The following is a 26531-nucleotide window of genomic DNA, read 5'->3' on the forward strand; positions in this document are numbered from 1 at the left end:
ACCCAATAAAGAAGAAATGGACTGGCTTACCGGGGTAGGTAGATAGGCACATTGGGTGGGGCTAATTTCCCGGTGGCCGGGAGGTAGTGTTGGCCTTGGGGACAAGGATGTGGTAAATCAAAATGGTCATTGTTGCATTACTGTGCATAATGGCCCGGTTGCTGACACCTGTGGCAGGTAACGGTATTTGGGCGGCTGGCTCTCATGGAGCGCTGCGGGTCTGATAAGGAGGCAATACTTTGGATAAGGTGATTAATTTGCTGTTGTTTCAATAACATCCTTCTGCCAATTCTACACTAGGCTGACCAGATGAGGCCACCTCAGCATTATGTGAGGGCCTTGAATAGTGCAGAGCACACAGTGAAGAGACAGAGTAGCTTCTCCCCCTCCCACACTCACTGGGCCTACCCTCCCGTTCCCACTGAATGGCTTCAGCCCAAACCTCAAGCATGGATAAGTGGGAGGACTGGCGAACCAGGCGTTTTAGCTCCCTACGAAGTGCAGGGTCATACACATATTCATGGAATTTGATATGTTGTCTGTGTCCTTTTTGCATCTAAATATGATTTTAAGAGATTTGCAGATTATTACTTTGTTTTTATTCACATTTTACACAACGTCCCAACTTTTTTGTTTGTTTTGGGTTTGTATATAATTGTGATGTTATGAGATATACATGTATACATTTACCAGCAGTTGGATATGGCCCAATAAAACCATTAAAAACCCATGATAAACTAGTCAGTCATGCCACTGAAATGAAGGACAAGACAAGACAAGAGAACTGGATGCTGAGAGCATTTATTTAATCTTTGCAATAGGGAACAGTAGTAGGGCACACAGAATGTCTTCACAAAACTTGAGATGGACACACACAGAGGCAGGGAGAGGCATCTTGCAGGCATTGACATCTTCATGGTGTTGTGTCCGGGTCAGAGGTCAAAGACCAGACCCCAGTCCACCAGCGTGAGGTCAAGGGTGAGTGGACAGGGCCGGCCGGTCAGTCGCCCCTCTCGCTTTATTCCTCTTTATTCCTCTTCTTCCCTCAATGATGTAGCTGCACTCTTGTGTGTCACTCTCAAGTGTGTCGTCCTCGGTTTTAACTGTTCAGAAGGCAGAAATACAAACGTGAAAAACAAATGGAAATATTTAAACTGATTGCAAATATCTTATTATTGTCAGCACACCCACCTAGTCCAAGTTGAAAAGTTGTTTTTAAATACAAATTTATTTTGAAGTTTTCTTAAAGCTGAATGCATGGTTTAATTTAAAGTTTAATGCCTGTACAGGACCCCAGCCACATGTGTTTAAGATGAGGTCCGCCTGGTTACGGTTACCTGATGAGGACGGTCTTCCTCTCGGTCACCTCCACTGCCTGCTCCTCAGAGTAGGAGGTGATGGTCTCGCCGTGGATGCCATTTCCCAGGCCCACGGCAACACTTCCATTTCCATTGCCTGCATCCATCTCTGACCCAGCTCCCACTCCGGCTCCCGCTCCCACTCCGGACACTACTCCCATTCCAGCACCTGCTCCAGCCCCCATTCCGGCCCCAATTCCAGCTCCCATGGCTCCGGCTCCGCTCATCCCAGCACTGATGGCACTCATGCCCATCATTCCCTGCACTATGCTGGTGATACGCATGTCCTCACCTTCAATAAGTTTCCTATGCAAGAAAAACAGTGTCATTATTACAAAGATTACAAAAGTCTCAATAGATATATCAAATGTGAAGAAGTCAGAGGGAAAAAGATTAGAAAAGTAGAGAAACCAAGGAGCTCTGATATTACTCATAGTGAAACATAGCCTAAATCTTCCATATTAAGATCCATATTAATCTAGGAAGTTGCGAAATATGATTTGTGTGTTAGTGTAGACCAACTGCAGCACGTCACATGCCTGTATGTTGTGATCTCAATCTCCAGGCTCATCTTCACATTGAGCAAGTCCTGGTACTCCATCATCAGCTGAGCGATTTTCCCCTTTGTGGATTTCAGCTCCAACTGAAGAGCCTCGATCCTGGCCTAGAATCATCTTTCATATTATTTTCCCTGAATAGGATTTTGTAGGCAAGAAATAAACTGCTCATCTAATCATCTGAGCTATTCAAACTGTAATATGGACTCACCTGGAGAGCCTCCAGCTCTTTCTTGTGTCTCTCTTGAGCTTCAAGAATCTGTGCTTCAAGAGCATCGTTTTTAGTCTTCAGACCATCCAGGTCTCGCTCCCTGTCTTGAATCTGTAAATATAGAAGGGCTATTCAAGGCTATAGCAATCAAATGATGACGTGCCTGTTTTAAACTTGTTAATTAATATGTTTTAAAATGTTTGAGATTTGCTGAAATGCAACGGCAAACATAGGCCTACATCTTTTTTGGCCGTTGATATCTCTTCTCTGGCACCCCGAATCCTGTCCACATGCTTGGTGGATTTGTTGTTTAAATCGTCGAATTTTGAATTGTACCATGAGTCCATTTTCTAAGAAGGGCAAAAATACACGTTAATTGCAAATATATTCATATCTATTAATTTAGTGTAAATGGTTGATGTCTTTTATGGAACTTTTTTTATGTTGAATCCTACCTGTAGATTATTTGCCGCGATGGTGTCATACTCGTTCTGAATCTGCTTCAGAGCAGCCGAGAGGTCGGGGAGGGCGAAGGCGCCTTGGGCGGTGGCATGGGCAGCGTAGATCTGTTTCATGAGGTCCTCGATTTCCTGTATGAATTTCATCATTTCAAGCAATATATAATTCAGAAACCGCAAAATCATGGCTAGATCTATGTTGGTAACTATATATTATGTCGATATAATGAATCAATGAAAGTACCTCTTTTTGAACTCTCTTCAGGAACTCAATCTCGACCTCCAGGTTGTCAAGTTGTTTCTCCAAAGCAATGCGCGCGGAGGTGGCTGCGTCAACATCCTGTATTCATATTGTTGAAAGTCAGCCACGCCAGAAATATCAATTAAGAGTATTAATCAAATTAAAGGTGATTGGCTTACAGGGCGGAAGTCCTCGATGTCAATCTCGGCCTTCTTCCTCAGCTCCACAGCCTCCTCATATCTGGCTTTCATCATCTCCAGCTGTCCAGCCATGGCATCTTTGGCAGCAACAGCCAGGTCCTTAAGATTGAAAAAAAACAAAAAAACAATGAGAACATCTGCAGTTGGAACATGGTATTTATATCAATATAGAGATAGATGTAGTCACCAATTAGGTGTGTGTTTGTGGAGAGATTTTAACTAAACACCGGCTGTCGCGGATGTTATTATGGGTGATGATCCGATGCCTATTTGTATGAGTGGACGTAGGCTTAAACCATGTATGTAACTGAATCAGACATACCCGCTGCATTCTCATTTGATCTGCAAGTTTCCTCAGCTCTTTCAGCTGCTCTTCATACAGCATGCGCAGGCCCGTGGGTTTCAGGAATCGGTTCTGGAGGGCCTCGATTTCTGTCTCCAGCAGCTTATTCTGCTGCTCCAGTGACCGAACCTTTGGAGACAGGAGGACACATAAATTATGGATAAATAATTATTAATCAGACAAATAATTATTAATCAGGCAAAGTCTGTCAAAGACGGGCCTAGAGAACACAACTCGGATCCCTTATTCCATAATGGTAGGCTACTACAAATACATCCAACAAATTGGATATAAGGTGTACATTAACAGCAAATGCAAGAATGCAAAGGTGGAATCCACTAGCCTTCTCGATGTATGCAGCCAGCCTGTCGTTCAGCACGACCATCTCCTTGCGCTGGCCGGTGCGAGTGCTGAGGAATTCCTGATTCTCGGCGGCAGCTGCGTCCAGATCTATCGCTTCTCCGCTGGCGCCAACACAAGCGGTGCCCATACTTGCGCTGCTACAGTTCAACACATGCATGACAGTGACTTCGTTATTACCAGAGCATGATATGACAATATGTATTGCATTTTAAGAGGTGTGAATCACTGAACACTTATTAACTTCTCTATCAACTATTTGTATCCAGTCATATTTACCACTGAAAAACATTTTAATAAATTATACCATTATTTACTAGGCTTAAATGTAGAGGATAGTCTGCTGTTAGACTAGTGACGATGATGATATTGTGAAGGCTGGTCAATGAGAATCCAGGGGCATTGTCCAGGGGAGTTATTCAGGCAGTCATGACCAGTCATGACCATTATAAGCATTTGGCAACTATCCTATCATTCATAATAATTCATAATTATGCTTTTGGACTTGGTTAGATTTTACAGTTTAGCCTACTACTATATGTGTTCTAGTGTAAGCAATTTATGTTGTAATTACCTTTTCTGTGAAACATTGGGCCTTATTCACCAACCATTCTTACGAACGTTTTGATATTTCTGATTAAAATTATTATAATTATACATTTTCTTTTAATAAAATACAATACACTATTTTACAAAGCATTCATAGGCAGCCTGCATGTCAAATAGCATCATGGCAAACTAAATGGGGCAAGAAAATGTACCTATCTGCCAGTTTCCCCAGAGCGCCCTGCATACTGTAGTGTGTGTTAAGCCCATGGCGCATTCTCCACACACTGTTCTCCATTCTCCACACACTGTCCTAGGATGAGACGGGTCATTTAGAGGTCGCAGGGGGGACCTGCGACCTTTAAATGACCCGTCTCATCCTAGGGATCTCTGTGCTCCCCCTTAGGGCGGGGCGGAGTGGAACTCACCTCGCCATTAGGGGCCTGCGGGAGGAGGAGACAGCCCTGCGTCCCATTACCATGCCATTGGCCGCTGAGGCTGCGGCCGAGCGGGAGTAGCTGGCGGCACGCTGCTGGCGGGAGGGCGAGGGACTGGACACCCTCACCTGGAGCGCGGTGGAGGACATGGAGGTGGTGCATTCCTCGAAATGTCTCCGATACGACGAGATCCTTTCTGGGCTGCGGCTCATCTTGGCTGCTGTGTGTCCGGAGCTCTGGAGCTTTCTCTCTCGGTGTCTCTCCCTCCTGGAGGTGGCTGCTTTGGATGAGGAGATCTGGGCTGCTGAGTACTGCTGTCTTATCGGCTCCCTCAGCACCCTTCTTATACCCCGAGCGGCGACCCAGCCCTGAGCATGAGCCAGCGCCTCTGGAATGTCGAACCTCAGCACCACAGCGCCCGTCCCACCACAGAGCCTTCTGCCAGGGGCCCGCCGGGAGACTGATGAGCTGAAACACCGCCAGGCATCGGGTGCCATTAAGTAGTAACTTCAGCAAGTAGGTGATAAGCCTTGATGGTCACCGGGAGCCTCCAAGGCCCCAGTCCACAAATCAGACTTGCTCTCCAAACCCCTTTCGAGGTACTGACATGCTAAGATTAAAAAATAGAAAGCATATCAATCTGCCGCCGAACAAACCTGCAGGCAGGGATACGTCCCAAAAGCATAGTTCCAATGAAAGTTCGCAAACACTGTCGTAAAGGTAGTTTGAACAACACCTCTTGACCTGTGGTAGAAGCATAGTAGAAGCATGTCGAAGACATCACTGATGTCAATTTTTTGTAGGGCTGAACCCTGGGAAACAGTCACAATTCTGATGTTGGTTAGTTAAACGATGAATTATACCATGTTAGTAAAAATCTAACATCCGTGGTTGTATGATAGACGCACCCCTGAACAGTGAGTTGGCTCGCAGCTACGATCATTTTAGCGAGCATACAGCGGACATTATCTAAAGGTGGGCATCCAAAGGGCTTGATTAATATCAAAGTAAGATGATGACCTGGTACCCCAGAAGCATTCTGAGATGGTGGTGTAATAGATGACTGACTATCTTTTATAAGTTATCTGATCTGATCTGATCTGATGCTGATAAACTTTGGAGTGTTCCGGGAGTGGGGTTCAGATGGATCTGAAGGCTTTTGTTCAGATCCTGCCCACATGTTTGCTATTTGGGGAAGGCTGCCTTGTGAGAAGGCTATTTGTTATGCATTTCAATAGAGTCAAAAGAGTTCAATGTACAGCGGGGGAAATAAGTATTGAACACGTCAAAATTTTTTTCAGTAAGTATACTTCCAATGAGGCTATTTGCATGAAATTTTCACCAGACATTAGTATTAACTCAGATAATCCACCCATATAAAAAAATCCAAACATTAAAGTCCATAGGTAGAGTTATGAATTTCTTAAATACTTTGTGGAAAAGCCTTTATTCGTAATGACAGCTTTAAGGCATTTCCTGTATGATGAAACTAATCTGTTACAATATTCTGGTGTGAGTTTGGCCCATTCTTTTAAACAGATAGTCCTTTAATATTGAAGATTTCAGGGGTCCCTGTTGTGAATCCTGATCTTTAGTTAACTTCCAAAACTGTTCAATTGAATTGAAGTCAGGGCCTTGATTTCCTTTCTCTGAAACCAATTGAGAGTTTCCTTTGCTGAATGGTTTGGATCATTGTCCTGCTGGCTCTTGGGCTACTCTTCTGACTATCCTTCTGACTTCCTGGTCAGAAATCTTGCAAGGAGATCCTGTGCATGGCCAGTTGATTATGTAGTGATGTTCCTTCCAGTTGCAAATAATGGCTCCAATACTGCTTGCTGGATGATTCTGAAGTTTTGAAGTGCATCTGTAACCAGTTCCATTAATGTTTTGCAACAGTAAGGTTGCAAAGATCTTGGGAGGGCTCTTTGCTTTTACCCATCATGAAATGTTTCTTGTGTGACACCTTGCTGACAAAAAACCTTTTTATAGCCCACCAGTACTAAGCCAGCTTATATCAATTTGTACAGATAGGAGGGATAATTTCTCTATCTACCAGAATTCTAAATCTAAATTCCAGTTTGTTCCTTGCCATTCTTTGCGTTTGTGTACTGCTTTTTCTTAGCGTGTTCAATACTTTTTCCCTGTTCCATTCCACTTTTTTACTCATAACACTACTTTTAGACATTAATGTTTGGATTTTTATATATGTGTGGATTACCTAAATTAATACTAATGTACAGTGAAAATTTCATGCGAATAGCCTCACTGGAAGAATACTTACTGAAAAAAATGTTGACGTGTTCAATACTTATTTTCCCCGCTGTATATCCCATGTGCTAGAAAGGGTGAATCAAAAAAGATTCTGAACACTTTACACTCTTTTTTGAGTATTTTATTTCAGTTGCAGTCAGATATTTCGATCCTCATTTTCATCAGGTTCTCTACCAACACAGACACACATCTGTCTTTCAAGGGCAAAGCTGGCCTGTTAGCTCTTTGTTGACCCCTTTCCTTATATGTTAATATGGGGAATACCTTCAGAAATGTGTTACAAGAGATTCATTTTTACTCTCGGTCAAGAGATTTCTCTGATAAAGTCATGTAAATATGTTTATAGATAGGGACACACCCCTCATTTAAATATGATGTACTTTCATAAACTCTTATTCGTTTTATACACACACACACACACACACACTCTCTCTCTCTCTCTCTCTCTCTCTCTCTCTCTCTCTCTCTCTCTCTCTCTCTCTCTCTCTCTCTCTCTCTCTCTCTCTCTCTCTCTCTCTCTCTCTCTCTCTCTCTCTCTCTCTCTCTCTCTCTCTCTCTCTCTCTCTCTCTCTCTCTCTCTCTCTCTCTCTCTCTCTCTCTCTCTCTCTCTCTCTCTCTCTCTCTCTCTCTCTCTCTCTCTCTCTCTCTCTCTCAGTTCTGTCCAGAGGCGGCTGCTCGTGACAATGTCTCATGCTCCGGTTCCTCATTGTCAGCATGGGCACGGTCCGGTTGTGGTTCCTCGGAGCGTTTCACAGCGTGCAGGGCGTAGTTGATGGCCGTGCTCTGAGTCCAGCACCAGGACCCCGACAGTGGGTTGAAAAGCATACCTCGGATCGACTCCACCTGGAAGCCAGCTGGGTGCAAAAGAGAGCTAATTTTATTATATTAATTACTATATACTATATTAGAAAACTAATTATAATATGTGGCATATAATCAACATTATATAAAACATTATCTATTAGTTCACAAAAGTGAAAATATTATGACGACAGGCCTCTTTCAGTGCATGTTTGGCATGAGATCAAGAGATCCTTCAGTGGAAGGTCCTGTGACCGACACCTCAGACTGTCAAATATTACAGTTATTTGTCAGACACGGGGTACGGCGTAAAGGGGTCAAATCAACATGGTCAACAGAACAGTCATCCAGGAGTCATCCAGGACAGACACAACAGTAACTCTCTGGTGTACCATCCATAACTTGTAAATGGCTTTTGTGCCATTGAGCTACGTAGCACAAAACATTGCACAAAACAGTACTTTAAACAGCATCCGGCTTACACAAATGAGTGCAGGTGAATTCGTTGCCAAATAAAATAAGGCACCAGCGCAGGTGCACACACATGCCCAGATTTACCCTCCCTCTTAGTAAACCTGCCCCTGCGGAGTTGCATGTCCAAGAAGCCGGATTACTGATAAAACCGTGAGAACAGCACACAACTGCAAGTCTCTTAACGACACAAGCGTCTGCCTAATGACTGTGTGGAATGTCAAGACATGCTTTTGTTCTGGATCGATATGGGAATAATGTCCTGGTCAATACCACAATTAACCTAAGTTCATCTTGACAAAAGTGCAGAACTCCAGAGAGCCCCCAAAGGGACATTTTTTGGTGGGGTGGGGGTTCAGCACTGGGACTCCTAGCAGTGTCCCTATCCTGAGGTTAGTTGCTCCCATTGAGGAAGGAAAGACAGAAGGAAACACAGAGAGGTGCTGTAAGTTCGGGGGGAGGTAAAGATGGACAGAAGACAAGAAGAGGAGGAGGATGAGAAAAAGTAAAGGTTTAGCTGTAAATATAGTGTGCACATACATCAGAAAACCGAGAACATGTCTTCAACAGAATTCTCAGAGATGGCTAAGGAAAGACCAAGGGTGTGTGTGTGTGTGTGGGGGGGGGGGGCAGTACACTCACAGGCCTCCAGGAGGCGCTCCAGGTCCACGGGGCTGATGAACTTCTCCCAGTCGTGAGTGCCACTCGGCACAATGCCTAACACCTGCTCGGCTGCCACAATTCCAAGTGCGTAGGACAGGTTGGTCTTACTGATGGTGGTGATGAAGAGAGAGCCACCTGGCTGCACAGAGGAAGAAAAGTGCAAGTCTTATTTTTGACTTTATGACCATATTATGCTCACATCCATTCAATAATTAAGTTGAGTGGCCTGTGATTTATGTCAAAAGAGACCTCCAAATCCATTCAGTTGAGGTGTGTGATGCCAGAATGCCATTGCATCAGCATAGCAAGGAAGTACACATTTATGCTCTAATAGGCTCTGATATGTTTGGTGAAGAGGAGTATTGGCGAGTGAATGCTTTCACTTAGCAAGCATTTATTTGCACTATGACTGCTCTAGTCTTGCACTTTGGTGAAAAGAGCAGGAGTGCATTTACTGATCTGGAGCGAGAGAGACACAAACTGTCCTTAACTCCAAAGAAGATTACAGGGATTTAGGCTCTCACTTATTCCATCATGTTTGCCCCTTGCACACTGACCCAGAAGATTAAACACATCTGGCAGACACTGACTGAGTGTATGTGACCCAAATCATTACACACACACACACACACACACACATACACATACACATACACACACAAGCAATCTACTGATAATACTACAATACTGGTAATACTGTGACAGTACTGGGTGCTATAGAAAAAAGAAAACTTTGCTCATCAGCAGATTATTGTGGTAAGTGTAAGAATCATAACTACATCCACAGAAGATGTGGATTTACACAATGTTACATACACCCACACACAGACGCAGACTATTCCGCTTAGCTGAGCATCACCACAGCTTGGCCACACCACCTCACCTTGAGCACCTGGTGGCAGCAGCTGGCGAAGACGTCCAGATCGGCCAGGTGCTCCACCACCTCCGAGGCCACCACGGCGTGGAAGCCCTCTGTCCCTGTGCCCGCCTCAGGGTCCTCCTCCTGGGCCAGCTCCTCCAGCGTGCAGGCCCGGTACCGCACGTGCCTCCGCAGCTGTGGGTCGAACGAACCGTGTAGCTCGGCAGTGCGGATGCTGTCCTCCACTGGGTCAATGCCCAGAACGTCTGCGCCTAATCTACCCAGTGGCTGAAGGAGAGGAAGGGAGAGAGAGAGAGGCAGGGGGACAAAAGACAGAGACAAATTGAAAGAAAGAGAGAGAGTAAGAGAAGAGAAAAAGAGAGAAAGAAAGAGGCAAATGTCAAGAGGTCAAGAGATACAGGGATAGAGAGATAGAGAGAGAGATTGTCAGACACACAGTCATCTTAATGCTGTGAGGTCTAAAAACCACTTCCTCTGACAGGAAGAAAAGAGTAGGAAATGTGAGACCTGATGCAGGAAATTATTGTTAGTCAATGCAGAGTGCTATTTGCTAATATCAGTCTGGGGCCCTTCTTCTAAATGTATGATTAATACAGCATGTGTGGAATAAACCGTTTTACTCTTCAGTGCCACCTGCTGGAAGACATGAGTATTGCCTGAGAGACCAGAGCAGACTGGGGTTGGCTCAACAGCGCATCCAAATGGACAGCTGCTTTACAGTGAAGGACATTTACTGAGTGATGTAATTTTACAAGACATCAAATTATTCCCGACCATACTCAAACATGCAAGGGACTATCTGTGTGTGTGTGTGTGTGTGTGTGTGTGTGAACTTGTGTATCGAGTTATGGGACATGACATTGTCTGCTACAATCACCCAGTTTTGCTGTTCGGTTTTCATATCATATCAATTCCAAAGCCCTCCCTCCCTCCAGAGCCAAAATAAAAAGATGCCTCACAGAGCAAAAAGAAACAAGCCAAACTTCAAGCTGTCTTTTCCACCAAACCATGACCAGTCCAGTCACATGCTGGATTAAACACACATGGCAGTCCGTGCCTTCTCATGTAGGCCTATCAAGTGACTACGCCTGAATCTACCCGATATGTTTGTACTCTGAGGGCAAATAATATCGAGCAAATAGTACAAGAAAAGGTTGGATGCGACAGCTTGCAATCCCAAAAATTAGAGGTCATGAAATGATGTGTTGGTGTGATTATTCATACCCCTTTTTTGTATTTTCTCTGACATACAAAACATAAAAGCAGACACACACACACACACACAGCAGTAGATGCATTGCTTACCTCAGTAAGCAGGCCTCCTCCACAGCCAACATCCAGGATCCTGAGGCCGGCCAAAGGACTGCCAAGCCTTCGACTGCCATGGATGCTCAACAGATTGTCCCTGAAATGACAGGGGTCAAAGGGTAACTGGGGTGAAAAGTCACCGCAACGCAAAACGACCCTCTACCCATAAGGGATCCGTCAACTTGCCCTCTGGACACTGTCACTGGGAATTTAGGACAGCGGGCATCTGCAAGAAATGAAGCCGACATAATTAGCAGTTACTCCCAAGACAGAGCACTAGGCTGCTGCAAATCAGGGGCCGTGGAGAAACCTTTGATGCCCTCATCACCAACACCTTCCTGTCATCCCGAGGTTCCAACAACCCCTGGGGACATAGAGACCTCTCATCTCTGCCTGGCGTCTGAACGGTCTGGGGTAACCTGTGAGCATCAGCCAATCCTTCCCCCTGAGCGGGTCCTACTGTCTCTCTACCCCACCCCCCAGGTCCTGGACACGGGGGAATTTGGCCCCATATTTTCTGCTACGCAAGCAGCACTGAGGGGATCTTCCCTTCAAGACCTCATTCAGTCAATCTCCTTAGCAAGCCTCAAGATGGAGCTGATTAGGGCCTATGCCACACAGACTTGCACTGGTTGCATCAAAAATACAGCAACAAATAAAGGTGGTGGGGGAATAGGCTTGGCTGCAAACAAAAAGCGACCTCCATGTTAATCATAATAGCCATCAACATCAGTGATGTCCCCTCATTTAAACAGGCCCTCCAGGCACGGACACACCACCTCACACACCACCGCACAATGTGTTTCAATTTTAAGCCCCTTCCCTCAACCCCCCAAAATGAGCACACCCACATTCACATTGGTTCAGCCATATAGACTGATGGTTTCGGGAGGGGGGGGGGGGGGGGTTGTTGTTGACCATATAGCCAATCAAAATGCCCATAACCACAATCTCTCTCCCTCTCCCTCTCTCTCTCACACACACGCACACACACACATCTATGGCATCTCCGATCATTTGTACTGCTGCCTCCATATTTTCCATGTTATGCATTTATTAGTTAATTAACGTGTCTGGATTGATACCGTGCCCAAGGCCAAGCATACATCAGAAGAGATTCACAAATTAAAACAGTCCTAGAGTAAGAAACCATTTAGGGGTTACCCAAATGTCCCTGCATTTCTAAATGTAAGGGAGGATGAGGCCAAAAAATAAATTAGTTTGATAGTATTGAATGGATAACTTTACTGGGTGAAAATTGCCCATTATCGGGAACATCCTCGTTTTAAAAAACTATTTAGGGTGATAACTGCTATTTAGAGTAAACTACCAAAAAATATTTTGTTATTAACCCATGATTGTTATGTAATATGACATATTTCAATGACTGTATATGTCAATAGAACTTTGTGCAAGAGTGTGAGACTGAGGCATCAAAATAATCTCGTTTGTCAGGTTTGTGTAAACAGTTAATAGCATACCTAATGAAAGGCACTCTCAGGTCGTTCATAGAGTGCAGAGCCCCAAACTCCCCTTGTTGATCCCACCACTTGTCGGCTAGGGACTGGAACTTCTTCACCTCTCCAGGGTCCAACGTGGTGTGGGAAACCTGACGAACGCTTGGAGCTTGAGGCCTGCGAGATCAATTAAGATGCACTGTGTTGCATTGTTGAAGTACTTTATGTTTCTTAGTGAAATCTAAACATGAACTCAGAAGATTAACAACATTGCATGATTATGAAGGCTAATACCACTCATTGCAGCGGACAAGCGTGACAATGACAGACTGACAGAGTAGGGTATGTAATGCCTACCGTATATTCCAGAGTGTGCTTGGCTGACTGTCCCTCTTGTCATGGGGCTTGCTTTGGAGAGAGTGGTATCTCTGATGTTTACAAACTGTCCAAGAGGATAAGACACGAATTGCGGTTTCGGAGGAACTCGATCCTTTGATGTTTGCTGAACGCAGTGCATTGGTCTCCGTGCACAGCCCGTACACCAGACGTCCGATTTTCTTCGAGTACATAATTGCTTTTTAATTAACCGAACATTAGATACTTTATTCCATTGACACTGACAGATTTGATCACGATCAATGTGACCCACGCATGTTCACCAACTTCTCGCTCGGGTGGAAACACTGAACATAAAAAAACAGTTCCTAGCCTGTAAGCACGAGCGAATGTCTAGCGGAGTGAATTTTTTCAATACCCACCACTAAAAAGTGTACCAAGTCCTTTTTAATCAGTGGAACTATAAATGGTTCAACTTTTAAAAGACAGAAGTGGAATTGTTAGAATATGTAGTCAAACCGATTACACAAGAACCACAGTACTTTCCCCTATGCCCTGTAATTCTAGGGGCGCGTCTAGATTTCTAGGCTACTGTAATTCCTGAAATAGAACCAACACATATTGTAGGCCACATTACAGCTCCCACAGTGGCAATGGTATATTTCTATGTTGCAGGATGAATGAGCCTATCAAATTTCATGAAAATCAGCCATTCACACCTGGAGATTATAACAAATATTGGCTACTGAATTCTCAATGGGCATTTTGGCAAGAGCATGTCAGTACATGATTAATGAAAGTAAATGGGAGCATCTGTAAGTAGGCCTATACCAAATTTCAGATTTTTAGCTTTTAAGGCTTATTGACAGTTGTAGTCCCCTATGGACGACATTTCACACATTTATTGAGTGTCCAAAGAATGTTTTAATGATTGTGTGTTTGATTATGGTTAGACCTTTTCATCAGAAGATATTTGCAATAGAATGATATAGGGCTATACGCGTTCAGTAATTGCAGCGGCCCCCAGAGATCAAACGACGGGAAACGTTTTGTGCATCCTCACAGTGGGGTCCCAATGTACCAAGTTGGTTGTGACCTTTCTTTTACTGTCTATGGTTGTGACGGGCAAATGCTTCCCAACATCTTTTTTGCTAAAATCCAATACAACATAATTCCCATTAGGCCTATGGAGCCCTACCAATGCCATTATACTTCTGAGGTCACTGCCAGGATATGGACCGACACAAAGTTCGGTGTCTGTACAGTTTTTGTCAGATATATACGTTAATGTTTAATTATTATTATTGTACATATACAATTAAATATAATGACATATTAATGGTACAAAAACAATAGGGCTCAAACAGTCACAATGCCTGGACCCTTAATAATAATTATTAGAAATTTAACTAAGTGTACAGTAATTTTTTTAGGTGTACCAGCCTACCAGTCCAAACTTTACTGGGAAGAAAAATATTCTCTTAACTTTATATTAAAAACTTGATTTTCCTACAATTATTTTTGAACACACCTATATTTATATACAGCAACCTCCCAGGAAATACTATTATTTTTCCCTACAGTAAAATACAAACTGTTTTCAAGAGAGGGCTTGAATATCAGTGGTTTTTTTTAGAAATGTGCAAAATATCCCAAATTGTTGACCTCAGTCTTGGGTTAAAATTTACACAACCACATCATTCCACTCCCACATTAACCCCTATGGTTAAGCATGCAAAAAAAAAAAAAAAACAGTTTTTGATTCTAACAGAAACTAACCGTAGCTTTGAACTCATTTACAAATCAATTACTGCTACTTACTTACTTACTACTGTAAGTCATACTTGTATGCTTTATTGTAGGCTATATGACTGTTGCAACACATGACAATGTTCCTTTTAACAGTGTTTAAAGGCTGTTCATGATTTTAAACACTAAATTCTATCCAAGAGCATTAAGAAAAAATGTGCCACTACATTAACCTTTACCATCTAACCCATGGAACACAGAAAGAAGACGAACCATACATGAAAACAACATTTGTTTTATTCAACAATTTACATCAATAAGTGATTATTTCTGTCTTTTGTCCTGTTGTGTGATCATTAAAATGTTACAACCTTAATATTCTATTTCATCCTTCAATTGTGGATAACATAGGTCCAACAAAAAACAAAACAAAAACAACAACAAACCTAAGTGAAGCCAAATCAAAAACCTAGCAAATTAGAAATGTCACATCATGAAAACATGGGGCACTTAAAAAATGACAACACTTTATTTACACTGCAAGAGGTTGGAGGGGGGGGGGGAATGGGTGGAGTTGGGGGGAGGGTGAGGGTGGGGTGGGGGCAAGGAACGGGAAGGGTGGGGCTGGGGTTTTGGGAGGGGAGGAGTTCACCTACACCTTTGCCTCGAGAATGAGACAAGCCTGTTAAACTCGTGGAATTTAAAATAAGTGCACAAATTAGGGCCGTGCCAGCCCTCAACTCCAGCGGCGGGCCGGCGAGGAGGACCTGAAAGAGAACCGCCGGGCGGGGAGGGGGACATTAGTGCAGTCACACCAGTAAAGTGTGCACCTCAAGTTTTTAGCTCACTTCTACAAAAACAAACACACACACACACACACGCACGCACACACAAACACAGAGATTCCACACTTATGTTGATGACGATGACCATCATGTCAAACATTTAAAGCAAATAGAAAACATCATCAGTCACACTGACGCCTGTGAAAAAGTTAGGGTCTGGTAATGAAACTCAACCTCTGGAGGAGGTATAATTCAGGCACTTTTATAAATCACCATTTGCCATTATTGCACCATAATACTGCCTTATTTCAATCAGTTCATTATGTCAAACCAGTTTAGATAGAGGTGCTCTATTAACAGTGACATTTGAAATTTACTTGAAATGTATTGTACATACATGACACACAAACAGTATCATTAAAAAACAGTTGTAAAAAGAGGAGTAAAAAATTGAATACTACCTTGATCGTGACTTAGACTTGTGTTTGCGGCTTGCCTTCTTACCAGACTTGTGAGACTTTTCCGTGGAGTGCGAGCGACTACGCTTAGACTTTTTGGATTTCTTTTCCTTGCTAACCTCAGGGGAGCGGGACCTGCTCCTACTGGAGTCCGACTCAGAGTATTTCCTGCTAGCTTTGCCTGAGCCCTTCCTGTGACCGCTGCTGGCCTTGCTGTCCTTAGAGAGCCTGTCGCTCTGATGAGAGTCGGAGGGGTCGCTCTCCCTCCTGCGCTTGGACTTCCCGTTGACCTCCTCCTGGGGGGCTGCCTCTCTCTCCCTGTCTCTATCTCTCTCCTTCTCTTTCCCTCTCTCCTTGTCTCTGTCCCTCTCTCTCTCCTTCTCCTTCTCTCGCTCCCTGTCTTTGGCCTTCTGCTTGTCCCTCTTCTTATCGGACTCTTTCTCTTTCTTCTTCTTGTCACGGCTGTGGCTCCTCTCCCTTCGCTTGCTCTCCCTGTCCTTGCTGGCCTCCTTCTGCTTCCTGCGGCCGCCGCGGCTGTTGCTACGGCTACGCCGGCTGCGCTCCTTGCTGGCGCCGCCGTGGCGCCTGTCTCTGCTGCGGCTACGACTGACCCTGTCCTTTGACCTGCTCTTGCGCCCCCTGCTGTCGCTGGTGGTCCGGCGGTGGCGGGAGCGGGACCGGCTCCGGCTGCGCTTCCTGTGGGAGTGGCCTCCGGAGGAAGGGGAGTGGCCTCGGCTGCTGCCCCGCCTCCTGTCGCCGCCGCGCTCCCGTTCCGAGCGGGAGTTGCGTCGGCGCGAGCTGCGGCTCCGGCTGCGCCGTCTGCGGGAGGACGAGCGGCTGCGTCGGCGTTTGCGCCGCGGCGAAGACGACCGGGAGGTGGCCGAGGAAGACGAGGATGTGGAAGAGGAGGACGAGGACGAAGAAGACCGCTTGCTGGAAGAGTGGCCGTCTGAGCTGGAGCGACTCCTGTGCTCCCTACCTGACCCTAACCTTCCCCTGACCTCACCCTCACTGCCCTTTGACCTGGCTGCGGATGCTGCGCTAGGCTCCCTCTCTGCCTCCCTGTCTCGGTCTCTGTCTCTGTGCTTGGGGTCTGGCTGCTTGTCCTCGTGAGTGGGGATCTCTCTGAACGATCTGTCCGCTGCAGCATCTTCTGTAGTAACGCAGTAACACACACACAAACCAGAAATCAAGCAAATCCATACATGTGCCTAGTCTAAAGTAAACCTACTACATTTATTATGGGCCCGTTTCCCGTACATGGGTTTTAGAAAACTCCTACACGAAACAAACATTTTCAATGATTTTCAGGATTAGGCCAATTCCATTGTATGGGAAACTGAACCAGAAATCTATGGTTCTGCAACACTGTGATTTTATAGTTGTCCAACAATGTCTATAGTTTATAGCAATCTATAGTTTATGGAACAATACCATTATGTTTTATGTTTATTAAACAGATCACCTTTTGCAACAAAGTGATTTTACAGAAGAGACAGAGTACAATCAACAATCAAGTTGGTGTGTTGAGTGTAAGGATCTACTCTGTCTATGTGCTCACACTGTTTGAAAACAAACAAACAAACAAACAAACAAACAAACAGATTAGCCTCCATGCTCACCGTGTTTGCCTCCCTCCAGCACCTCCCTCTCCTGCAGCAGTTGCAGCTCGCGCTCCTTGCGCCGGAAGGCGTCCTGCTTCTGCCGGATGCGGTGCCGCAGCTCCTCCTCGTCCGTGTCTGAAGACTCCGAGCCCTGGCCGCTGCGCTCCTCGTCCGAGCTCTCGTCCGAGCCGTAGTCCCCCAGACCCCCTGCGGCGACAGAGCCCCCCTCGCTTATAGCAGAGTCTCATCAACACCGACAAAATAGCCGGTCTCTCTCTCTCTCTCTCTCACACACACACACACACACTTTGCTTGTTCACCACCCATTCACAGTCCTTATACTAAGCCCTCTCAATGCAAAACAACTCCAGCTAAAACTTAAAATATCTAGCTGTGTTATACAAAATGAACTCCACTTACTGTACGAAACATTGCATGCTGTTATAAAGAGTCTAACACTGAGACATATCCATAGGGCATATAAACCTGTACTGCTATATTTCAACCAGATATCGTTTAAGTTGGCTAGTCAGTTTAAGAAAAGCCCTTTGAGGGGCTGTAAGAGGAGCAAAAGAGCAGAATGATAGAAGAAAGGATGAGAGAAAAGGTCTGGAACTACCCCCTATCCCTAAACCCAAATCCCCCTCCCCCCTCCCGCCCCCCGATTTCGGATGGAGGGGACACTCACCGAGGCCAGTCAGAGAAGCCAGTGCACTTGACTGTGCCAGCTGTTTGGCAGGAGCTTTGATTCACATCAACAACAGGAACAACATGTTAAAACACATACAGCCACCATTGTCTCTTAGGCATGAGAGAGTCTCTAGAGAGGGGGCACAGAATATGTACTATTCACAAGAGCTCCCTTAGGCACAAAAAAGAGGAAACAAAAACAAAAACAAAACAAAAAATAGAAATAAAACAAAAAGGGAAAAAAATGGAGAAAAGAGATAAGGGTTAACACAACATTATCTGCCAGTCAAAAACAGTTCAGTCAAACAGTGGAAGAGAAGAGCAAGTCAAGAGGCGAGAGTTAGCAGTGTGTACACTAAAGCAGCGCTGCACAGCGGTCAGATCCAGTCAGGTCTGACCGCGCTACAGCTCATCAGTCTGATGGACACACTTGCCTTGTGCTAGTCAGGGGGGTGGGGGGTGGACTGGGCTTCAAGTTCCAGAAACCGGGTGAACAGAGAGCTTCTTTTTTTTTTTTTTTTTTTAAATCATGACTTTGGTGTCTTGGTAGCTAAGCATAACTGTCTCTCTGTCTGTCTGTCTTTCCAAGAGTGCCCGCCGACCCCACCTCCCTAGTATCTTAGCACAGAATGGCCATTCAAGGGGCCATTCATAGTCACTGGAGTTGTCTTTTTCTCTTTTCTTTTGTCTTAACACACAGGTACACCCCATAGAGAGCCAGCCACATTAGAGTGGGCATCCATCATACTGCAGCACAGTGAGCTTTCACAAGGGAGTCTGAGGACAGTTAAGGGACTTAAAGGCTGACCGCCAGGAGAGGCACATAGGGCTTCTCTGCTGCAGTTTAGCCCGCAGGGCACAGAGAGGACAGGGACTCAAAGAATGCATGTGGGGGCAGACCTTTGGTGGCTTTGCGGTGCGTCTCTTTGGCCACCTGGTAGATCTCCTCGCTGGTGACCTCTAGGAGCACCTCAGTCAGCAGCGTTTTGGTCAGAACCATCTGTGGTCAGAGAAAGAGAAGGGGGGGGGGGGAGAGAGAGAGAGAGAGAGAGCAAGCGACAGATAGAGAGAGAAAGGAGGGAGGGAAGGAGAGAGAGAAAAAAATAAAGACAGATAGAGAGAAAGAGGGAGGGAGGGAAGGGGAGAGAGAGAGAGAGAGAGAGAAAGAAACAGATAGAGAGAAAGAGGGAGGGAGGGAAGGAGAGAATGTAGGAGGGAGGGATGGAAGGAGAGAAAGAGAGAGAAAAAGAACAGAAGGAGAGAGGGGGGGAGGGAGAGGTCAGAGGTGAGAGAGAAACATAGTTACATAGAAAGGAAGGAGAAGATGATCCACCAGGCATGAAGAATGATAGCAATGACACTTAACAGACACTTTAGTGAGAGAGAATAGGGGGATTCGACTTGATGTAGCCGCCTGCAGCCGTCTTAAGATGACTGCAGAATGTGATTATTTCTGAGATTCTGATACGTTTCCGGTACGTTCAATACGTTTCCAAAAAAAATTCTGTGGAAATGCATGGATTCCAGTTGCTTCCAGTAGCAGCAACTGGAATCAATGCATTTCCACGGAATTCTTTTTGGAACCTGATCCCTTATCATACCTGTTCATTCGTACTCGTCGCTCGACTTATCGTGACTAAATTCAAGATGGCGGCGAACGGTAAACTTTCTCAAGGTACTGTCTGTATAAATCGTCTTGTAAATAAACTACCAGTGCTTTTTTAAAGTTCTCAATGTCTCGTTTTAAATGTCAAGGCCCTCGGAAGTCTACCAATGAAGTATGGAGCTACTTTGAGCCTCGTAAATGGTGTAAAACAGTGATTTATTTGCATGGCTAGGCAGATGCCCGAGGCACCCCCATCAAAAAACTGTTGGTAGCATCGGCTAACTAGCGCCAGATTTCTGAGTGCAGGGGACAAGCCGAGATGAGCTATGAGACATAGCTCATCTCAGTATCATGTTTCAACACACTTTAGGTCAATATCACACCGGAATTCTCCTTTAAAGCGGCTGCAGGTGGCTACATCAAGTCGAATCCCCCTATTGAGACTGACCAGCTGGAAATCCCGCTCTTCCTCCGTCATTTCCGGCTCGCTCTGGTCTTCATGTGAAGGGGAGGGGCTTCTGCTAGCGAACTCCGACTTCCTCTTAAGTATGCCATCCCTATCCCCGTCTTCATCCTCACCATCCTCATCATCACTGTCCTGTGTGATTAGCAGAGGTATGCAAATCTTAGACAATTTCACATAATTAGAATTTATAACAGTGAAAATATCTCTACATTTTGTGCAAGTCTATGTATAAAAACTCAACCACACTTTATAAGAAGTTGCTGTGGCTGGTTCCTGTTTGATAGACACTATTAGAATTTTAAACAATTTAGCCTGCATTCGTATGTGCAGGACAAGTTTTTGGACTTGGTGGTTGCACATTTATGGTTATTTAGTCGCTTATGTTTGGTGTAATCCTGCAATAGCTCTTGCCTGTATGTATGACATTCATATACGGCTCCTACACACAGTTGCGTTCCGTCAACGCATGCCAGTGGGTGTTCCCGACGGTAGCTATGCAAATGACTTGAAGTATAAACGTAATTTGATTGGTTGGTGCCGTGCGTCGATTGGCTTGATTGGCCGGTGCCGTCTGTCGGTGCAGCAACAGCTGAACTTCTCAAAGCGACACGGGAGAAACGCGACGCAACGGACCCACAATTCAGTTCGGCAACAGATGACGTGAGCCCATGTAAAGTGAATGGGATGCGTCTCCAGCACTGCAACGCACACAGCTGTGTGTAGAGGCCGATACACAAAAGACTATACAGGCTCACTTCAGCATCACACCACTCAGCTCTGTTGCTGAAGTCATTGGAGATCTGTAATTTACACTAAATAAGCAAAAATGTGTCATACATCCAAAGTCACACAACAGTTCAGACAAGTTACAGGGCTCTATTGTGAGTCTTCACTCAAGCTGCATAGCCCTTACCCTGGAAATACAGACCCAAATCTAGAAAGATTTAAGATCTGGCTATGAGTAATGAAATGGCTCAACTCGAGGGGCGGCTCCAAGCATTAATTTGAAAATATCACTGCACGGAATTGGATAATCCTATGACCAATGTTTACTGACTCCGATTCTGTACTTCGACGTCGCAGCGCTGTCGTCATCTGTTTAGCTCGCCTCTGGCCCGCCTACATCAGATACACTGATGTGATTGGTGCAGCTCGGCTCCAAAGGCATGGGTAATGAGTAGGGCTGTAACGATATACGATTTGAAACCGAAATCGCGACATTCATATGCACGATACTGTGTCGCGGTGTGAAAAGGCAGAATCGCGACACACCCTTTCTAGTGTTTCACGCAGTTCTTTGCATCTTACGCGGCCGCAAAAGCAACCTACATCTCCCGCTTTATGTATCGGTAGCCTACGTTGTCCAAAAACAAATAAATAAATAAATAAATAAATAATAATTTCATACCTCTCCTTGCTTTCATTGTAGACTATGTGTGCAACTTTACCAAACAGTATAGAAGTAAACCCCCTCTCCTTGCCCCGCTCTCTCCTGCGCTCCCTCCCTCTCACTCTCCCTCCCTCTCCTGCTCAATGAACACGCACGACTTAAATAAAACATTCACAATCGTGAAAGCAAGGACGCATAAAAGACGACTAGCTAAATTACTAGTATATCCGCTTAGCATCATTAGCATGCTGCACATATTTGTTTAAAACTCTTGCATTGAAGTTGACTGATCATCTCAATACCAACGTTTCCCAAAAGGGCCTGTCCCAAGGAGAACAAGTATTACCTTGACACATGGGGAAACTGAACAGTCCAATCAGTAGACTAGGCTAGCTAGCCAACTATGCTACTTTGTTTACAATATTTCCAGGCTTCAACCAGACAGCTGAATTAAAGAGGTAGAGTTGTAATAAAAAAATAGTAGGCCTAGGCTATAGGCTAATCTGCATAAAGTGTGCTGTCATAAATATCAGTCATTCAGAAAAATATTTGTATATCAGGATATAAAATAATAGATATATTATATTGTAATCCTCTGGTATTCTAAGGGAGGCTATTAAAATGTTATTTAATAAAAAGTCTAGCCCCCCCCCCCCAAAAAAAAAGGGAAAAAAAAGAAAAATCGAGATTCGTATCGAACCGTGGGTCAAAAATCGTGATACAAACCGAATCGTGAGGTTGGTGTATCGTTACAGCCCTAGTAATGAGCATCACTACTGATTGCCAGAGTGACTCGCTAAGCAAATTCAAATTGTGCTCTCGCGAGAACTCTGGATTTCCGGGGTACATAGTCCTTGTAATGTCATTAAAAACATTTGACGGCCCCAGCAGTGGCGCGACTGGCTGGGGCACCTGCACCGTACGCCGGTGACCCAGGTTCGATTCCCGCCCCGTGGTCCTTTCCGGATCCCACCCCGACTCTCTCTCCCACTCACTTCCTGTCAATCTCCACTATCCTATATAATTAAAAGGCATAAAAAGCCCAAAAAAAAACAAAAACAAAAAAAAACATTTGACTCAAATCTAACACTGGAAAAGCGTGACAGGACGCTTACAAATTTGCTCTTGCGCGGGACTCGTGCTACACCGCTCTCTTCCTCGGCCGCCTCCTCGTCGTCGTCCCCGTGGTCGTCGTTCTCCATCTCGGCGCGCTGCTTCTCCATGCGTTCCTTCTCCAGCTTCTTCTGCTTCTCGCGGTCCATCTTCTCCAGGCCCTCGCGGATCCACGCCGGCAGCGTCCGCCTCTTCACCGCATCTGTGAAGGGCAATTGTAATCTATATTTACAATTTAATTTACTAATTTAGCAGACACGAATGATTGTACCAACCAACAGCCTACACTCAGTCAAAAGTTAATTTGACTTTTGTGTAGGCCAGAAGAAACAAAACAAAAAAAGAAAGAAAGAAAGAAAGAAAGAAAGAGAGTTAAGAAAATAATATAGCTGGTTCTGGCCAGTTTATTGATTACTACGTATGCTCTGGCTACAAAAGATCACTCAATGGCGAAGACTGAGGCTCCAGAGAGAGCACAGAGAGAGGGTATGCCCACCTAGAGAGAGGACATGCCCACCTAGAGTTGGGGCCTCAGGCTTGACGGCCATCTGGTTCGGTGAGCGCGGCCGGTCCCTGAAGCCCGGCGGGCGATCCCGTCTGTTTTGGGGCGGTCCTTGCTGCCAGTAGGGGGGATGGAAGCTGGCTGCAGGGGGGCCATATGCTGCTGCTCCATGCTGGGGTTGGGGGGGGGGGGGGGGGGGGGGAGATGTAGTTGAAGCTGTATTCATTCCCAGAGACATACAACAACCCACTCCATACAATATACAATGTCCCAGTGGTAACAGTTTAGGAGTATGATATTCACTACTCAAGAAATTAGGATGGGAATAATCGAGTCAAAACACACACTTAACATATGTCTATACCTCCTCCTAAACACACACACACACACTAAATGGTGACTCGCAATGAGAGCTTTGAACAACTGCCAACTTCCTGACTGACTAACATCATTGGTCAGATGCATATTTTCACGTGGCATACCTGATAGTCAAACTGAGCGACGCCCATGGGCTGGACTGCATAACCGTCTGGTTGGCCACCATAGCCGTGGCTATTCTGGGGGAACATGCCGTGGTGGGGGTCTCCTGGGAACTCCAGGCTGTCCTGGCTGTTGCTGTCTTCGGAGGGGGTCACCATGTCCATGGGCGCGGGCCCTGGGGGAATCCAGGCCTGGTCGGGCGGAGGAGGAGGGGGCGCATGCTGACCGTGCATTCCCCACTCTGATGGGAATCACACACACACACACACACACACACACACACACACACACACACACACACACACACAGGTGTGAGGTTTATGGCCATACAAGGCCAGAAAACCTACGTCTGCACGTCTTATCGACTTTCACTTCACCTAACAAAGACGTTGGATATCAAAGACAGTTCTCTGTGCAATATGAACGTTGTTAGCCAACAACATTATTAAAGGTATGTTCTCAAAACAAGATCTTCCAGACATGTCAGTTTGGGTCACATAATCTGATTACATGGAATATTTTGCTTTCTATCTGCAGACAACACAACAGAGGGATCATGAACAGTTCTCTGTACAGTGTCAGTTATAGTCACGTTCAACAATTACCCTACAGTCACACCAATAACACAGGTGAAAAACAGAGCGTCTAGCTGGTGTTCATTTCCAATGAGAGTTGACCATTTACAAAAGGCTCGACGTGAGTTTTACACAAATACTGAGAAATGCAATACAGTATTATAGTGTTGTATATGTTTAGGGTTAGCCATTCACCCTTAACAACAAGAAAAGACAAAGTCCTATGAAGCAGATACCCTGGTCCCACCATTATGGATTTTGACGACATCCATGCAAAACACCTTGTCTGCTCAACCCTTCAAAACGTTTCACAGCCTTTTCTAAACACTAGGAGCTACAAATCTAACCCAAGCAGAAAACACATTAACACATGACAAGCACAGTGAGTAGAAGTAATAAATAAAGAATAGTTAATAGTCATAAACGAATGATTGAATAAATCATTTAGATGTGATTTGCAATGAATCGTGTGCGTACCAGGCTGCCACATTCTGTTAAAGTTGGGATCTCCCTGGAAGCTTCCATGATTGTTGTGTGCCGCTGGCTCCAGGCCAGGTATGTCCTGGCCATTGGGCTGCATCGGCGGCGGTGGCGGTTGCTGCGGCGGCTGCTGCTGTTGTGGCTCGGACCCAGGCCCGCTTGACTCCTTCTGAGCTATCCAGGCCTGTGCCAGTGCTGCCCAGTCCACTTGGCCTGTGTCCAACACACACACACACACACACACACACACACACACACACGCACACACAGAAATCAGTAACTGTACAAGGGCTGGTACTTTCGTTCGAATTAACTCTTTGACCTGTAATGTTTCCTTCAAATACCCTCATGACAATCATGTTTACCTGCAGTTACTGCATTTCGAATTGGAGTACAACAATGCACAACCAGATGTTGGGTTTGGATGATATATTTAATAAATTCCATCCCTCTAGTTGACTTACTTGGGTCTTGTTGATGTTGGAAGGACTGCATCCACTGCTGCTGGCTCAGAGGCCATTGTGGCCAGGGCTGTCCACCCTGGTCCCACATCTTTCACTCTGGGACTTCTAACGTTGCGCCTGGATTCAGCCTGGAACGGAGTCATGATAACGATTAACATAACTGGTTGCGTTCATCCTAGTCTTTAGGTCAATCCCATGAAAAATGGACGAGCTGGCCAAAGAGTTTCTTCCTTTCGATTTGCTTGCAACAATGCCAGTTAGCTAGCAATCACTGCGTTTAACGTTACTCAAGGTAATACTGGAAACGTTAACATGATATAACGTTAACAACTAAATTCATTGTTATTGAGAATTAAACCTATTCAACATAACTACCAGCGGGACATGAGCTATTTACATTACCTTTAAACGCTGAAGTAAGTTAACGTTAGCCACTTAGCAAATCAGCTAACGTTAGCTAGAAGCTATGACATAACATGTTGTTATCTAGCAAGTTGGCTTAATAGTTTGTTTCCCACAAGATGAGCAGGGGCTGGGCCAACACTGCAATGAAATCTTCTACAGGTATATCGTAGTTCATTGGTGAAATAGGGTTGATATAGTTAGCGCGTCCATTAAAACATCAACTGTCTACAGAGCAAATGGTCACTGGCTAGCCGACACCACTCCCCCATTCTAGGCCTCAGTGCAGACAGACATGCAAACATCGCCTTAGAGTGAAGAGCTGACGCAACAACCTCGGGTATACTAAGCGTCCACTATTTCTCAATATACCAAAAATAAAGGTGCATATGCGTTTATATCTGAGACAATAATAAGAATAATGGTATGGCAACAAGCCGATTTCCCACCTCTCCTGAAAAGCGTCTTCTTCGTCTTGCACTCAAGATGGCGCATCTGTGAGAGCGAGTGGCGTTGCACTTCCTGGTCACGACCATTTTCGTTATGTCAAATTAAAAGCAGGCTACGTTTTACACATTTTGCCAAATCTTAACATAAAAGTCTACACACACTTAAGCCATAACGGTTAATTTATGTATTTATTTATGTATTTAAGGTTTGTTTGACATGGACATTGCACATTAATAAACATGAAATATGCCAGAATGAGCCAAAATGGCTATTTTACCTTTGTTGTACATGGGCCGGTGTTAAAAGGTCAGATAGGCTACCTAAAATAAAATACACATCATGGTATAGGCCTACAGTAAATGTGAAAAGGACACAAAGCACATAAAACAAGCAATAATAATATAGGCAGGATAAATTAA

The 26531-nt window shown here is 44.9% G+C and overlaps 3 protein-coding genes across 7 annotated transcripts; all 3 read right to left on the reverse strand.

The window, feature by feature from the left end:
* Positions 1–1333: 1333 nt before the first annotated feature.
* Positions 1334–4923, reverse strand: LOC143118628 (glial fibrillary acidic protein-like). Its single transcript, XM_076279653.1, has 10 exons — positions 4703–4923; positions 3712–3865; positions 3348–3497; positions 3005–3124; positions 2829–2924; positions 2582–2716; positions 2366–2476; positions 2127–2237; positions 1898–2022; positions 1334–1664 (listed from the first exon to the last, which is right to left on the reverse strand). The coding sequence occupies exons 1-10, from the start codon at positions 4921–4923 to the stop codon at positions 1334–1336; spliced, it is 1554 nt and encodes a 517-aa protein (XP_076135768.1).
* A 2659-nt stretch (positions 4924–7582) lies between these two features.
* Positions 7583–13246, reverse strand: coq3 (coenzyme Q3 methyltransferase). Its single transcript, XM_076279422.1, has 6 exons — positions 12920–13246; positions 12587–12739; positions 11103–11202; positions 9801–10064; positions 8897–9056; positions 7583–7836 (listed from the first exon to the last, which is right to left on the reverse strand). The coding sequence occupies exons 1-6, from the start codon at positions 13129–13131 to the stop codon at positions 7634–7636; spliced, it is 1092 nt and encodes a 363-aa protein (XP_076135537.1). The 5' UTR covers positions 13132–13246; the 3' UTR covers positions 7583–7633.
* A 1678-nt stretch (positions 13247–14924) lies between these two features.
* Positions 14925–26166, reverse strand: pnisr (PNN-interacting serine/arginine-rich protein). 5 transcript variants are annotated; one of them, XM_076280197.1, is made up of 12 exons: positions 26112–26166; positions 25261–25388; positions 24794–25009; positions 23744–23982; positions 23277–23433; positions 22762–22961; positions 20239–20388; positions 19085–19184; positions 18183–18236; positions 17513–17701; positions 15894–17040; positions 14925–15414 (listed from the first exon to the last, which is right to left on the reverse strand). In XM_076280197.1, the coding sequence occupies exons 2-12, from the start codon at positions 25346–25348 to the stop codon at positions 15384–15386; spliced, it is 2571 nt and encodes an 856-aa protein (XP_076136312.1). In that variant the 5' UTR covers positions 25349–25388; positions 26112–26166; the 3' UTR covers positions 14925–15383. The 5 variants fall into 5 exon arrangements, with proteins under 5 accessions (XP_076136312.1, XP_076136311.1, XP_076136310.1 ...); XM_076280196.1 differs by having other exon boundaries at positions 15894–17043; XM_076280195.1 differs by having other exon boundaries at positions 23256–23433.
* Positions 26167–26531: the final 365 nt, after the last annotated feature.

Source organism: Alosa pseudoharengus, unplaced genomic scaffold (genome assembly GCF_046254945.1).
Source record: "Alosa pseudoharengus isolate Yale_2024_CS ecotype anadromous, Long Island Sound unplaced genomic scaffold, YU_APseudo_1.1 YU_APseudo_1.1_scf_12, whole genome shotgun sequence".
Lineage (NCBI taxonomy): Eukaryota > Metazoa > Chordata > Actinopteri > Clupeiformes > Clupeidae > Alosa > Alosa pseudoharengus.

What these genes read in the sequence shown, in the direction of transcription:
- LOC143118628 (XM_076279653.1), bottom strand. Translation starts at nt 4,923, where the DNA reads ATGAGCCGCAGCCCAGAAAGGATCTCGTCGTATCGGAGACATTTCGAG. An exon ending in TCGCGGCAAATAATCTACAG is followed by an intron (nt 2,477 to 2,581) that starts GTAGGATTCAAC and finishes TGCCCTTCTTAG; the next exon opens with AAAATGGACTCATGGTACAA. An exon ending in AAGAGCTGGAGGCTCTCCAG is followed by an intron (nt 2,023 to 2,126) that starts GTGAGTCCATAT and finishes AGATGATTCTAG; the next exon opens with GCCAGGATCGAGGCTCTTCA.
- coq3 (XM_076279422.1), bottom strand. Translation starts at nt 13,131, where the DNA reads ATGTACTCGAAGAAAATCGGACGTCTGGTGTACGGGCTGTGCACGGAG. An exon ending in GCTGCCACCAGGTGCTCAAG is followed by an intron (nt 9,057 to 9,800) that starts GTGAGGTGGTGT and finishes TCCTCTGTGCAG; the next exon opens with CCAGGTGGCTCTCTCTTCAT. An exon ending in GGAGCGCCTCCTGGAGGCCT is followed by an intron (nt 7,837 to 8,896) that starts GTGAGTGTACTG and finishes TTTTGCACCCAG; the next exon opens with CTGGCTTCCAGGTGGAGTCG.
- pnisr (XM_076280194.1), bottom strand. Translation starts at nt 25,348, where the DNA reads ATGTGGGACCAGGGTGGACAGCCCTGGCCACAATGGCCTCTGAGCCAG. An exon ending in GGCTTCTCTGACTGGCCTCG is followed by an intron (nt 17,702 to 18,182) that starts GTGAGTGTCCCC and finishes CTGTCGCCGCAG; the next exon opens with GGGGTCTGGGGGACTACGGC. An exon ending in AAGTCTAAGTCACGATCAAG is followed by an intron (nt 15,415 to 15,893) that starts GTAGTATTCAAT and finishes GTTCTCTTTCAG; the next exon opens with GTCCTCCTCGCCGGCCCGCC.